The 12734-nt window shown below is 35.4% G+C and overlaps 3 protein-coding genes across 19 annotated transcripts in view; 1 reads left to right on the top strand and 2 right to left on the bottom strand.

Annotated features, from left to right (window-relative positions):
• cacna1db (calcium channel, voltage-dependent, L type, alpha 1D subunit, b) overlaps window positions 1–2686 on the bottom strand; it is a 69832-nt gene extending 67146 nt beyond the window's left edge. For all 14 annotated transcript variants that reach the window (XM_058085078.1, XM_058085080.1, XM_058085081.1 and 11 more), the window contains exon 1: window positions 2530–2686. In XM_058085078.1, coding sequence (XP_057941061.1) covers window positions 2530–2563 — 34 coding nt within the window. In that variant the 5' untranslated portion in view covers window positions 2564–2686. The remainder of the gene's footprint in view (window positions 1–2529) is intronic.
• Window positions 2687–3230: 544 nt separating this feature from the next.
• Window positions 3231–12252, top strand: dcp1a (decapping mRNA 1A). Of its 2 annotated transcripts, none has more exons than XM_058085095.1 (9): window positions 3231–3397; window positions 4285–4325; window positions 5060–5187; window positions 7974–8040; window positions 8133–8271; window positions 8418–8504; window positions 9145–9741; window positions 9834–10058; window positions 11063–12252. In XM_058085095.1, exons 1-9 carry the CDS (start codon window positions 3266–3268, stop codon window positions 11141–11143), a joined length of 1497 nt encoding a protein of 498 aa, XP_057941078.1. In that variant the 5' UTR covers window positions 3231–3265; the 3' UTR covers window positions 11144–12252. The 2 variants fall into 2 exon arrangements, with proteins under 2 accessions (XP_057941078.1, XP_057941077.1); XM_058085094.1 differs by having other exon boundaries at window positions 9142–9741; window positions 11063–12248.
• Window positions 6220–12734, bottom strand: part of nsun5 (NOP2/Sun RNA methyltransferase 5) — a 30316-nt gene continuing 23801 nt past the window's right edge. Inside the window, exon 5 of one of the 3 annotated variants that reach the window (XM_058085099.1) lies at window positions 6220–7043. The gene's annotated coding sequence lies outside the window, so the exon portion shown is untranslated. Of the gene's footprint in view, window positions 7044–10903; window positions 11228–12734 lie in introns of those variants that run through there. The other 2 variants (XM_058085100.1, XM_058085098.1) reach the window with 2 other exon arrangements.

Genomic DNA, 12734 nt, shown 5'->3' with positions numbered 1-12734 from the left:
CAGCTACACACAATAACCCGCACAGAAAGCATTCTAGATCTTCCAGAAAATTAATAAATGAATGAATGGTTAGTGGTGTGAAATGGTGACAATCAAGCCAGTTAGTAGTATCACTTTCAGTTTTGTACAGTTTACTGAACTAATTCAAGTGAGTACAGCATGTCTCCGTGTATCCAAGTATCCATACCCCCACAGAAACAAAATAAAATGTAGTTTTCTTTGTGTTGTCATGTTGGATTATGTGCTGCAGTCACATCTGTCATCACAACTGTTGCAGATTGTTTCCCACTTTTTGTGCGTGTGTGTATATACGCTGCAGGTGTACCACAAAAATTACCACATTTCATATATTAAAAACTATATAATAAAACTAACAGCGATACAGACTTGAGGCGCAACGGGAATCCGAATGCTAAAGTTGGAGGCAGCTCTTCCGTACGTGCGTGCGGGCATTATGGTGGACAAAAGCGCGCACCAACTCTCGAATCTTTTACCTTCTGACAGTTCATCTGCTTCTTGCATCCTCGAATCCACATCGAAAAGCTCCACATCAGATCCAACACGTCGTTGGAAAGAAGATCCAATGGCTACCCTGAGTTATTTCCACACATTTTTTCCCCCTACCGAGAACAAACCCTGAGAGGAGCCGCGAACATGTTGGCCACATCCGGGTGTCTGTGCGCACATTACCCGGAGAGGAGAGGAGATGAGAGGAGAGAAGAGAGGAGGGCAGAAGAACTACAACCTCAACCCCGGCTTGATGATGAGGACATCTGACTACGTCCAAATATCAGTAGTATCCGTATAGGGTCGATACTAGCGCGATATAATCAATATGACAGATATTTTTCGTTTTTTTTGTGCATATGATATATCATTGAAATTGTTATATTCATATATTGTTTTTTTGTTTGTTTACAAATTCAGGGTGTAAGTCCTTAGACGCAGGATGGCAAAAAAAAGTACAGGTGGGCGGGTCAATTCAAATACGGTATTATCGATACCAGGTCTGTATCGGACTGATATTATTTTATACAGTATATTTTCACGAATAATATAGTTTCTTTTCTATTTATATATTTCTCAGGGAATGATGTATTGTGGCTTTGGGAGCAAAAAAAAATATTCAAAAAAAATGTATGTAATAAATTGTATTATTGGTTTTATTATGTTGATATTGTTAAATTGTTGTTTATAAATACTGGCCCTGTGTTTACCTTCAAAAATAATAATAATTATAATGTTTGATATCAGCACGTATTCGTAAATGGTAAATATTTTCTGTTGAAATAATATTTATTTTAACTGAACTGTCCCAATTATTAGGGTAAGTCTAAAATAAAGAAATACGGTATTATCGATACCAGGTCTGTATCAGACTGATATTATTTTATACAGTATATTTTCATAAATAACTGTGTTTTTTCTTTTCTATTTTTATATTTCTCAGGGAATTGTGTATTGGATTTGGGAGCAAAAAAAATATTAATTTTCTTTTAAAAAAAACAATTAACAATTATATGTAATAAATGGTATTATTGGTTTTATTATGTTGATATTGTTAAATTGTTGTATATAAATACTGTCCCTGTATTTACCTTCATAAATAATAATAATTATATTGTTTGATATCAGCCCATATTCGTAAATGGTAAATATTTTCTGTTGAAATAGAAATTAGAATTTATTTTTAACTGAACTGTCCCAATTATTAGGGTAAATAAAAAATAAACAAAAATAAACAAATATGGTATCGATACCAAGTCTGTATCAGACTATTATTTTATACAGTTTATTTTCACAAATAACTGTGTTTTTTCTTTTCTATTTATATATTTCTCAGGGAATTAAGTTTTGGTTTAGGAGCAAAAACAAAATTATTAAAAAATTAAAAAAACAATTAATAATTGTATGTAATAGAGATATAAACGAGAATTAATTTTAACCGAATAATTAACTGAACTGTCCCAATTATTAGGGTAAGTTTAAAATAAACAAAAATAAACAAATACGGTAATGTCAATACCAGGTCTGTATCAGACTGATATTATTTTATACAGTATATTTTCACAAATAACTGTGTTTTTTAATTTTCTATTTATATATTTTTCAGGGAATTATGTATTGGATTTGGGAGCAAAAGAAATTTACAAAAAATTAAAAAAACAATTAACAATTGTATGTAATAAATTGTATTATTGGTTTTATTATGTTAATATTGTTCAATTGTTGTATGTAAATACTGGCCCTGTATTTACCTTCAAAAATAATAATAATTATAATGTTTGATATCAGCCCATATTTGTAAATGGTAAATATTTTCTGTTGAAATAGCAACTATAAATAATTGTAACTGAACAATGAACTGAACTGCCCCAATTATTAGGTTCAGTCTAAAATAAACCTTTACCATTTATATATAATATCTATTTTCAATTGGCTATTGATTGAAATGAGTTATGCTGATTCATCATATTGGTTTCAAATAAATACGGTGCCAGTCCAAAAATAAATAGTCTCCCTACTTACCCCTCAGGGGTCTTCCTCTTATAATGAATGGCATTCTGTCACCTGGCTTTCCCCTGAGGCCTCATAGTGCCGTCGCTCTGCCTTCTTCACTCTCCAGCTACCCCAGAGGAAATGAGTGGTCAGAGCCGTGCTGGAAGGTTACCAGTGATTGGATTACCTGTGCCTGTATGGGGGATAACCGGTTGGGCGTAATCCTTCCATTATAATCCCTGCTTCACTGTGTGTGCTGCACAGGGAAAAAAAGTGAGGCAGACACAGTTGCATCACAAAATGGGATGATATATGTAGCCTTTGCATTGAGTAAATGTTATGTATGAGGACACAGAAATTAGTATTAATTTGTGTGTTGCATGAAAACAGTGGGTGCACTATTCCATATCTAATCTTATTTTAAAAAAAAATACTCTACGCAATTACTTATCCAAAAGTAAAAATTGCAGTGCAACGCAGTATGTTATGTAATATTTCACTATCCCCGTTTTTGTGTCAGCAGTAAAATAAATTTAATTATTATCAGGTTTTCACATTTTGCATGTATTTTACATTGCATTATCCATGATAATATAAGTACTCAGTAAGTTAATAAAGTATTAAAATGTAACGTTTTTAATATAGGTATATATAATATAATAATATTTATTTTTTCAAATTCACTTTCGGTTTGGAACGGAAGTTACATGTGCCTCTTTGAATTGTGTCCGTGCGGAACCAAGCTAGCAACACAAACACATCCAAGATGGAGACCGCAAACGCTGGACATATGATGAGCTTAGCGGCTCTACAGAGACAAGACCCCTACATTAACAAATTACTCGACGTTACCGGCCAGGTGGCCCTCTACAATTTCAACTCCAAAGCAAACGAATGGGTAAGTTTGTCAAAAACAAATATATAATACCCCAATCGCTATTGTGTATCGAAAAAGTGTTGTGCTGTGTTAGCATGGCTACAATAGCTTTGGTGAAAAACAACCTTTAAACTGTGACAAGTTAATTCAACTTTAACTGTAAAAAGACTGTTCGGTGGACATACAATGTTGATTTAAATCCTTATAATATTGAGAATATCGTAACATTAGGGACTTACCTTATGGAAGTCGTGTGTGGCTAAGGGGGTGTTTTATTAAGAGGGTAATTAATTCATTAATTCTCTACCGTTTACCCTCACGAGGGTCACTCGAGTGGGTGCTGGAGCCTATCCCAGCTGTCTTCGTGATTGGCTGGTCGCCAGCCACAGGGCACATATAGACAAACAACCATTCACACTCACATTCATACCTATGGACAATTTGGAGTCGACAATTGACCTAGCATGTTTTTGGAATGTGGGAGGAAACCGGAGTAAACCCACGCATGCAAACTCCACACAGAGGGTGGAATCGAACTCAAGTCTCCTAGCTGTGAGACCTGCGCACTAACCGCTCGACTTGCATCTTATTAGCACTGTGTTCCAATTCATGGTATATACATACTGTATGTACAGTATATATACAACCATGTGTGAAAGATTATATTACCTACAAAGCGATCTAAGTCACACCTGAAATCCCAGTGCTACCTTCATCCGCTGGGGCAGTGCCCCACAACCTATTTCAAACTTTTTGAAAACCAATTAACTAATGAACGAGGGACGACTGTCCAATAAATTGAGTTATAAATAAATTCCATACAGTATGTCATAGCTAATGACTTTTGACACATGACACTTAAGACTATTATTGATTATTATATAAGACTATTATTATTACTATTACAGGAGAAGACTGAAGTTGAGGGCACCCTGTTTGTCTATACAAGGTAAGTAGGTAATTGTGTATTTGTTTAAAATAGTGTTGGGGCATATGGATCTTAGCATATATAATAATAATAATAATACTTTTGGGATGTATCACAATATAAAATGTAAATTCAGCAGAGTCTTGTATAAAAAGCTACAACCCTTAAAGGGATAGTATGGATTTTTTTTTACATGAATTTATATGACTCTATACCGGAATATTAAAAAATATGCTTTCCTGGGCTTACTGTATTGACCCCGAATACATGACTGCTAAATAACACACCATGGGGGCAAAAGAAAGTTGTGAGCACCAGCAATGTTTTTGATAAAGTAAGCAAGAAACAAGATGAAATTCAAGAAATAACTCTTTGCAAAGTACAAAAATGGCGTCAACATGGCCGATCTCACCAGGATTGTACAGTAATACTGCATCAAAAATAATGCTAATGTTGATCTCGAACCTCCTTGAGTCTTCAAAAAAGTTCATTTATGATTAGATTTACATTGTTTTTGTTTTTGTACAAGTCAGTTTTAGACACTCTGGTAAAAACTGAGGTAATGCTGTACGTTTAAGATGGTATTTATTTCATAGAAGATCGTCTTATATTTATACATTTCTACATTGACAGCTGCACAAGACTAATTCATGAGTTGACTCCATATTAGTATGCATATTCCGGTGTTTTCAATATTTCGGTTATAGGGATTGTTGGGACTCTAAACCGCTAAATACTGTATTTGACCAACCAAGGTCCGCTTCCCCTTACCATGGCTTCACTATCATGAACCGCCTGAGCACAGAGAACCTGGTGGAGCCCATCAACAAAGACTTGGAGTTCCAGCTACAGGACCCGTTCCTACTCTACAAGAATGGCAACAGTGAGTACAATGCAGCAATTGCTATAGCAATAGCAAATACTAGCGTTATTTAAGTAAGAACTTAAGTGATTTTACCAACAAATGTTATCATCATGATTATATTTCCCCAAACAAGTGTACCTTTAGTTGTACCAGGTATTAAAATGTCTCAATACACTGTTCAGCAGGAGTGGGCAAACTACGACCCGGGGGCCACATGCGGCCCACCAAACATACAAACTGGCAACATGACATGCAAGTCGGATGTCTTATTTAGCAAAAAAAAAAGTGGCGGTACAATGTACAAAGGAACAATGCAACAGTAATTGGCTTGTTTTATTGTCATATACATCTTTATGAAAAATTATCGTAACTAAAAATGCAAAAAGGCAGCTTACGTGTGTAATGGGGCAATGTGAATGTATATATATAAGTTTAATCGTGGTATGTATGATTATGTCGACTGTGTGCATTAAGCCACTCAACCACTAGCTGTTTTTCATATATATATTTTTTTAACTAACAAAGTTGATCTCACGGGGGTTCGAATAACAACAACAACATAGTTTTGTCCATCTCTTCCTGGAGGAAGAAAAAGAGAATATGTCCAAGTTTTAAATTCCAGTAATGTATTTAATGTGTTTTAATGAGTATTTTTTGTTTTGTTTTGTTTTATTTAGTTAGAAAAAAAACTGTAAAATTTAATGACATAGTTTGATGTGGTCTGATGTTTAAAGTGGCATGAGAACATACAGCTGATAGTATAACACTTTTACAGATAAAATTAGACAATAATTCCAGTAATGTATTTAATGTGTTTTAATTAGTATTTTCTGTTTTGTTTTGTTGTATTTAGTAAAAAACAAAACAAAACTGTAAAATTATATTACATAATTTGATGTGGTTTGATGTTTAAAGTGACATGAGAACATATGTACAGCTGATAGTATAACACTTTTACAGATAAAATTAGACAATAATTCCAGTAATGTATTTAATGTGTTTTAATGAGTGTTTTTTGTTTTATTTAGTAAAAAAAACAACAAAACTGTAAAATTTAATGACATAGTTTGATGTGGTTTGATAGTGGCATGAGAACATACAGCTGATATAGCATAACATATTTACAGATAAAATTAGACAATAATTCCATTAATGTATTTTAATGAGTATTTTTTGTTTTGTTTTATTTAGTAAGAAAAATAAACAACAAAACTGTAAAATTTAATTACATAATTTGATGTGGTTTGATGTTTAAAGTGACATGAGAACATACAACTGATAGTATAACACTTTTACAGATAAAATTAGACAATAACTCAAGGAAAATTATAAGCATAAAATAGTGTGTGTGTGTGTGCTGTACACTATTGAAACTGTCACTGGTCCTCTGCAGTGTTGCTAAGCAACAAAAGAACTCCAAGGTTTCAGAAGACATCTTCATCCCTATACACGTCAACCGTTGTATAAAGCATCATACAAAGTTCATAAAATAATAATAAAAGAGAGAACATCATACCTTTGAATAGGCCGATTAAACACCTTCCCAGTGTTCTTAGGAACATTTCTTCTGGAACTCCTTAGGAGACATTAGCGCTCATGATTTGGTGGCTTTTCGTCTGCATCTTCGTGTAAAAATGTAGTTTTTGAGTCATAATGTTTAGTCAAGAAAAAAAAGGAGTCCTCAGAGCTTCAGGAAGTAGTTGACTGAGGTCCCGCCGAGGCAGTCCATCACAAGTCTGAACAGGAGTTTCATGAAGGCAACACATAAAGAATTGGAGTACTTCCCCATTTGTTTGCTTATGAGGCAAAAGAGCGTGGCCAGGGTCAGAGTCAGCGTCGAGTGCTCACCTGTTGGACTTTGATTGTTCTTCCGCCTGGTCGGGTTAGAAGACATGATGTCACTTTTTTTTTTTGATTAGGCTTCTCTTCCAGCGTCACTCCAAAGTAACCATTTTAAACCTCCAAAAGTTGTAAAAAAAAGCTTAATTGATTCCAATTCTATATCAAATTCGTCCAAATGAGCTTGAATGCACCACTTAAGGTCGATGAGTGAAATTGTAGAGGCGGAGAAAGCTGTTTTTACGTAAAAACATACACACACACATGTACTCCTGCCTGTTTACACCGCCCAGTATTCCCAACAGATGCAGGAGATGTTGTCGGGAACGCCTTGGTTGCTACGTAACCTCGGGTTCTTGAGGGACAAAATGAACCACAGGTGAACGCATATTGACGTGGATATATATATATATATATATATATATATATATATATATATATACATATATACATATACACACACAACACCTCATTACTACACATGTCTGAAAAGGAGCAAGAAGAAGTAAAGTATATATACACGTATATGCTATACTTTGCTTCTTCCTGCTCCTTTTCAAGTGGAATAATGAGGTGTTGTGTGTGTGTATGTATGTGTATATATATATATTTATATATATATATATATATATATATATATATATATATATATATATATATACATACATATACATACACACAACACCTCATTACTACACATGTCTGAAAAGGAGCAGGAAGAAGTAAAGTATATATATATATATATATATACATATACATACACACACACACAACACCTCATTACTACACATGTCTGAAAAGGAGCTGGAAGAAGCAAAGTATAGCAAAAAGTATAATTCAACCTAGGTAGTATTGACCCCCAATTTAGTCAACTCAATGCAGCCCGCGAGTCTTTCCATGTATACATAATGTGTACTTTTTTCATGAGGTACATCGATCTGTATTTGTTATTCCACTTTTTGCAGTGGGCATCTACAGTATTTGGTTCTACGACAAGAGGGACTGCCATCGCATCGCTCAGCTGATGGTCCAGTAAGTTCCATGTTTTGATGATTTGGTCATTTTGTCGCTAATCACGAGTCGTGTGTGTTAATTCACCCAACCTTGTTGCCAATTCCCACCAGGATTGTAAAGCTTGAAGCCGACCACGCACAAAGACAATCCCCGGAGAAGGCGGAGCCCAGGCGGGCCAACGGCGTGGCAGAACAGCGGCCGACGGACATACTGGAGCTGCTTAGCAAAGCAAAGGAGGAATACCAGAGGGTGAGAAAACACGTTGGTGTTAATGTTGGGGGGGGTGGGGGGGATTCATTAACAATGGTAGTTTTTTTACCCTTTGTACTCTGATTTTTTTTTTAGTTTTATTTAAGTTTTTTCCAAAAAAAAAATTAATCAAGTTTCTGATTCAGGCGCAGTCAGGTGACGCTGACACGTCCACAGAGCCGAACCCGACAGCAGCTTTAGACCACACCCACATCTCCCAGGAGTCTGATAAGGTACAAAGAATTTTTTCTCCAATGAAGTAAAACGCAATAAGATACTACAAATCAAAACTAAAATGTACTGAGTTCAATTTTCAGTCTTATCTTTAAGCTGGGCTGCACGGTGGACGTGTGGTTAGCGCGCAGGCCTCACGGCTAGGAGACCCAGGTTCAATTCCACCCGCGGCTATCTCTGTGTGGAGTTTGCATGTTCTCCCCGTGCATGCGTGGGTTTTTCTCCGGGTACTCCGGTTTCCTCCCACATTCCAAAAACATGCTAGGTTAATTAGCGACTCCAAATTGTCCATAGGTATGAATGTGAGTGTGAATGGTTGTTTGACTATATGTGCCCTGTGATTGGCTGGCCAGTCCACGGTGTACCCCGTCTGTGAGGAAAAGCGGTAGAAAATGAATGGATGAATCTTTAAGCTGTAAATCCAAGGAAATACAGCTGGAATAGGTGCAGATTTTGGAAGATCTAGAAAGCTAGAAACACCGCTAATAGTGCGGGGAATAGCGGCAATGTAAAAAAAAAACTGCTGGGATAATATATCTATCTAAGAACCTAAAGGTACCACTTGAGATTTAAAAAAAAGTAATGCACAATTATTTGATTGGCATTTCCGCCATCTTGTTTTTTTCTGCCCATCAGAAGACTCACACAATAGTGAAGCAGATCACAATTGAGGAGCTTTTCGGCTCATCCATCCCCAAGGACCCTTCTCTGCCTGCCATGCCGACACAAAATCCCACCCCTGCTTCCGGCGACCCCTCGGCTACATACCCACAGAACCAGACCTACCCCCCTCCACCCCACCAGAACCCTCTTCGTCCTCCCTGCGTCACCGCCCAGGATCCTGGGTCAAAGCAGGTCCACCAAGGCCACGGCCTGCTCCCAACCCCTTATGCAATACACACTAAACCTGTTTTCCAACCGGTGGTCCCCAGACCAGACCCCCAGCCTCTGTGCCCCGTCTCGCCTCTCATGATGCCTCCAGGCGGCCAGGAGGCCCGAACTGCTCCAGCTGGGCCCACAGCTCCTCGGGCTTATATGGAACAAGAGATACTCAACTCGCTCAAACCGTCGGTCCAGTCAATCAATGCGGAAATCCACAAGCCTGTCCTGGCGCCCAATTTCCTGCCAAGCACCCTGGTGCCGCCCCACAGCTTCCAAGAACCCGTGCCAGTCCTCCGGCTCACACAGGACAGGGACAGTTTGTCCAAGGCCCCGAACCTGATCAAATCTATTTCAGTGAGTTCTTGTTCTCTTTCTACTACTTTTGTTGATTTAGTTTTATTTAAGTTTTATTTTTAGAGCAATGATAAAAATCATACCATCCACAGGCTGTCCCGATGAGCCCCGGTCTCGCCATTCCAAGGCCGGACTCCTCGGTGCTCCTGTCCCCTAGCGCCTTCCAGCAGTCCCTCGGCAAGACGACGACGGCGGCTGTAGCGGCTGTCCCTCCACCCCCTTCCGAAATCCCGACCACCTCGGTGGTGGCTTTTGAGCCTCCACAACAACCCTGCAGTAAAGCCCAGCTGCAAGACACGCTAATACAACTCATTAAGGTATTCTAAATATAGAAATACTCTATACTGTGTATGACCAGTGCCCCCTTTTTGTTTTGAGTTTGTTTGTAATAATGTTGAATGTTTTGTTTAAAAATTTTTTTTAAAATAAGTATAAAAAAATATATAAATATATGTATATGTATATATATATATATATATATACTTTATTTAAAAAAAATATATATATAAAAAAGTATCTATATATAAAGTTTGTAAAAAAAAGAAAAATAAAGTATATTAAAAATTATATATATATATATATATAATTTTTTATAGTTTTTTAATTAACCAAAAAAGTTAAGTATAAAGTATATATATATATATATTATATACTTTATTTTTTCCTAATATTTTTTTATATTATATATATATACTTTATTTTAAAAAAATGAAATATATATATATATATATATATATAAGTATCTTTTTATATAAAGTTTGGAAAAAATGAAAAATAAAGTATATTAAAAAATTTATATATATATAATATATATATAGTTTTTTTAATTAACCCAAAAAATAAAGTATAAAGTATATATATATATTATATATATTATTTTTATATACTTTTTCAAATTGTTTCAAATAAACTTTTATATATATTTTTTTTCTAATTTTTTTGAATATATATATATATATATATATATATATATATATATATATATATATATATATATATATATATATATATACATATATATATATATACTGAATTCTGTGTAAATATTAGGGGGCTATTGTGTCAGTCAAGGATTTTTTTAATAATATTTTTATACATACAAGGTAGTATAATTCTTTGAATTATTCCCAGCACTCAAAATTATGTCCATATGAAAAAAACTTTTTTTTTTCCATCACTTATATCCCCTTGTTACCATCACAAAGAAGCCAAAGAAAAAGCAAAACACAATGATTCTAGTGTTTTTCGAGATTTCTTCATTTTCCTAAGTTTCCTAATGTTAGCAAATCTCCTAACTAAAATCGTCTTCCTCCCCGTCCAGAATGACGCGGCCTTCCTGGGAGCCATTCATGACGCTTACCTCCAGACTGTGTCCAAGGACTTCAGCGGCATGAAGCTATGATCCTCCTCAGCGGGAGACGAGGACATCCCTCTTACTATTGCACCTCCCAATTTAACTTCCTGAACTTTGCCGTCTTCAGGACTACTGCAGGAGAAAAGGAAAATGATGACACTTTTCTAATGTGGCCTTTACTTTCGTATTCTATATATTCAAACTGAGCGCCACCTACAACGCACTCGCCCTTTGACCTTGAAGCTTATTTTTAGACCCCTATAAAAATGACTCCTCCCTCAAAGAAATGTACAGTGGAACCTCGGTTAGTACACCGAGGAATGGAATGGATTCCACTATATATTTTGTGTTAAGTACACAGACATAGTTTTGTCTTGATGTTTAAATATGTACATATGTTTTTCTGTACTATGGTTATTTGGGGATGAGATACATACTTTAAAAAATCAACTCAGTTTTTACCATCGCCATTCTAGAAGTATAAACTAACACCTTGTTCATGTCCATGTTTGGATTTTTTTTTTCAGTAAGTGTTACTGAAAACGGGGAATTAAATTTGTAAACATTTGATAAGGAACAATGGTAATAATTGGCTTGTTTTATTGTCACATACATCTTAATGAAAGCCCAATGCCATGAAGATTATAACTAAAAATGCAAAAAGGCAGCTTATGAATGTGTGTATATATATATATATATATATATATATATATATATATATGTGTGTTTCATTGTGGTATGTATGATTATGTCGACTGTGTGCATTAAGCCACTTAACTTTTTTTTTTTTAACTAACAAAGTTCATCTCACGGGGGTTCGAATAACAACATATTTTTGTCCGTCTCTTCCTGGAGGAATAAAAAAAGGGAATTAGTTCAAGTTTTAAATTCCAGCAATGTATTTAATGTGTTTTAATGTCTTTTTTTTGTTAAAGGCCACTTGTATTATTATTGTGTTCATCATTCCAAAAGAAACAAATATTTTCCTAATACTGATGTTTTCATGTGTAAAACTGCTTTATCCTTGGTTTTTGTTTTGTTATTAAAAGGATTGGAAACAAAGATGGTCACTCATTAACAAGCACCAGCAGAACCAATGTTGTAACAGTTATAAATCACACATGTTCATGCAAATGGAAGGGTTAAAAAAAATACCCGGATGTGTTCTTACCTAATATTTACTAGCCATTAATCCCATTATGTTGTATTAGATCGATGTAAATATCTGTGCTGGTAAAATGTCCCCATAGTTAAAAAGAGTGGTGCAGTATTAGTGAACGCTCACTAGATGTCGCCAAAAGCTTGCAGCTTTTCTGCTGAAGTGACGGAGCTGGTGATCTCAGGCAGTTATGCATGTAATAAAAATCTAATTACCAGAATTTTCTTTTGTAAGAGATATATAAGTATGTATTTATTATATATCTTGTGTTCATTTTAGACCCTAAAACCCCTAAAATGTGCTTTTAATGGATTTTACGGCATCACACTGTATAGTGGACTTAAGATGTGTGGGCGTGCACAATGCAGCTTTGCTTTGAGTACACTCCTTTACCATTGGTCCTGCAAAGTGCGTGACACTTTGCCATAAGCATGCGCTCCTTTTAGAGCTAGATTAGCCATATTCACGGGGATTTGCGTG

The sequence above is a fragment of the Doryrhamphus excisus genome, chromosome 10 (assembly GCF_030265055.1).
Source record: "Doryrhamphus excisus isolate RoL2022-K1 chromosome 10, RoL_Dexc_1.0, whole genome shotgun sequence".
Taxonomy (NCBI): domain Eukaryota; kingdom Metazoa; phylum Chordata; class Actinopteri; order Syngnathiformes; family Syngnathidae; genus Doryrhamphus; species Doryrhamphus excisus.
Note: the sequence above shows the minus strand (reverse complement) of the source record. Positions and strands in the feature narration are given on the sequence as shown.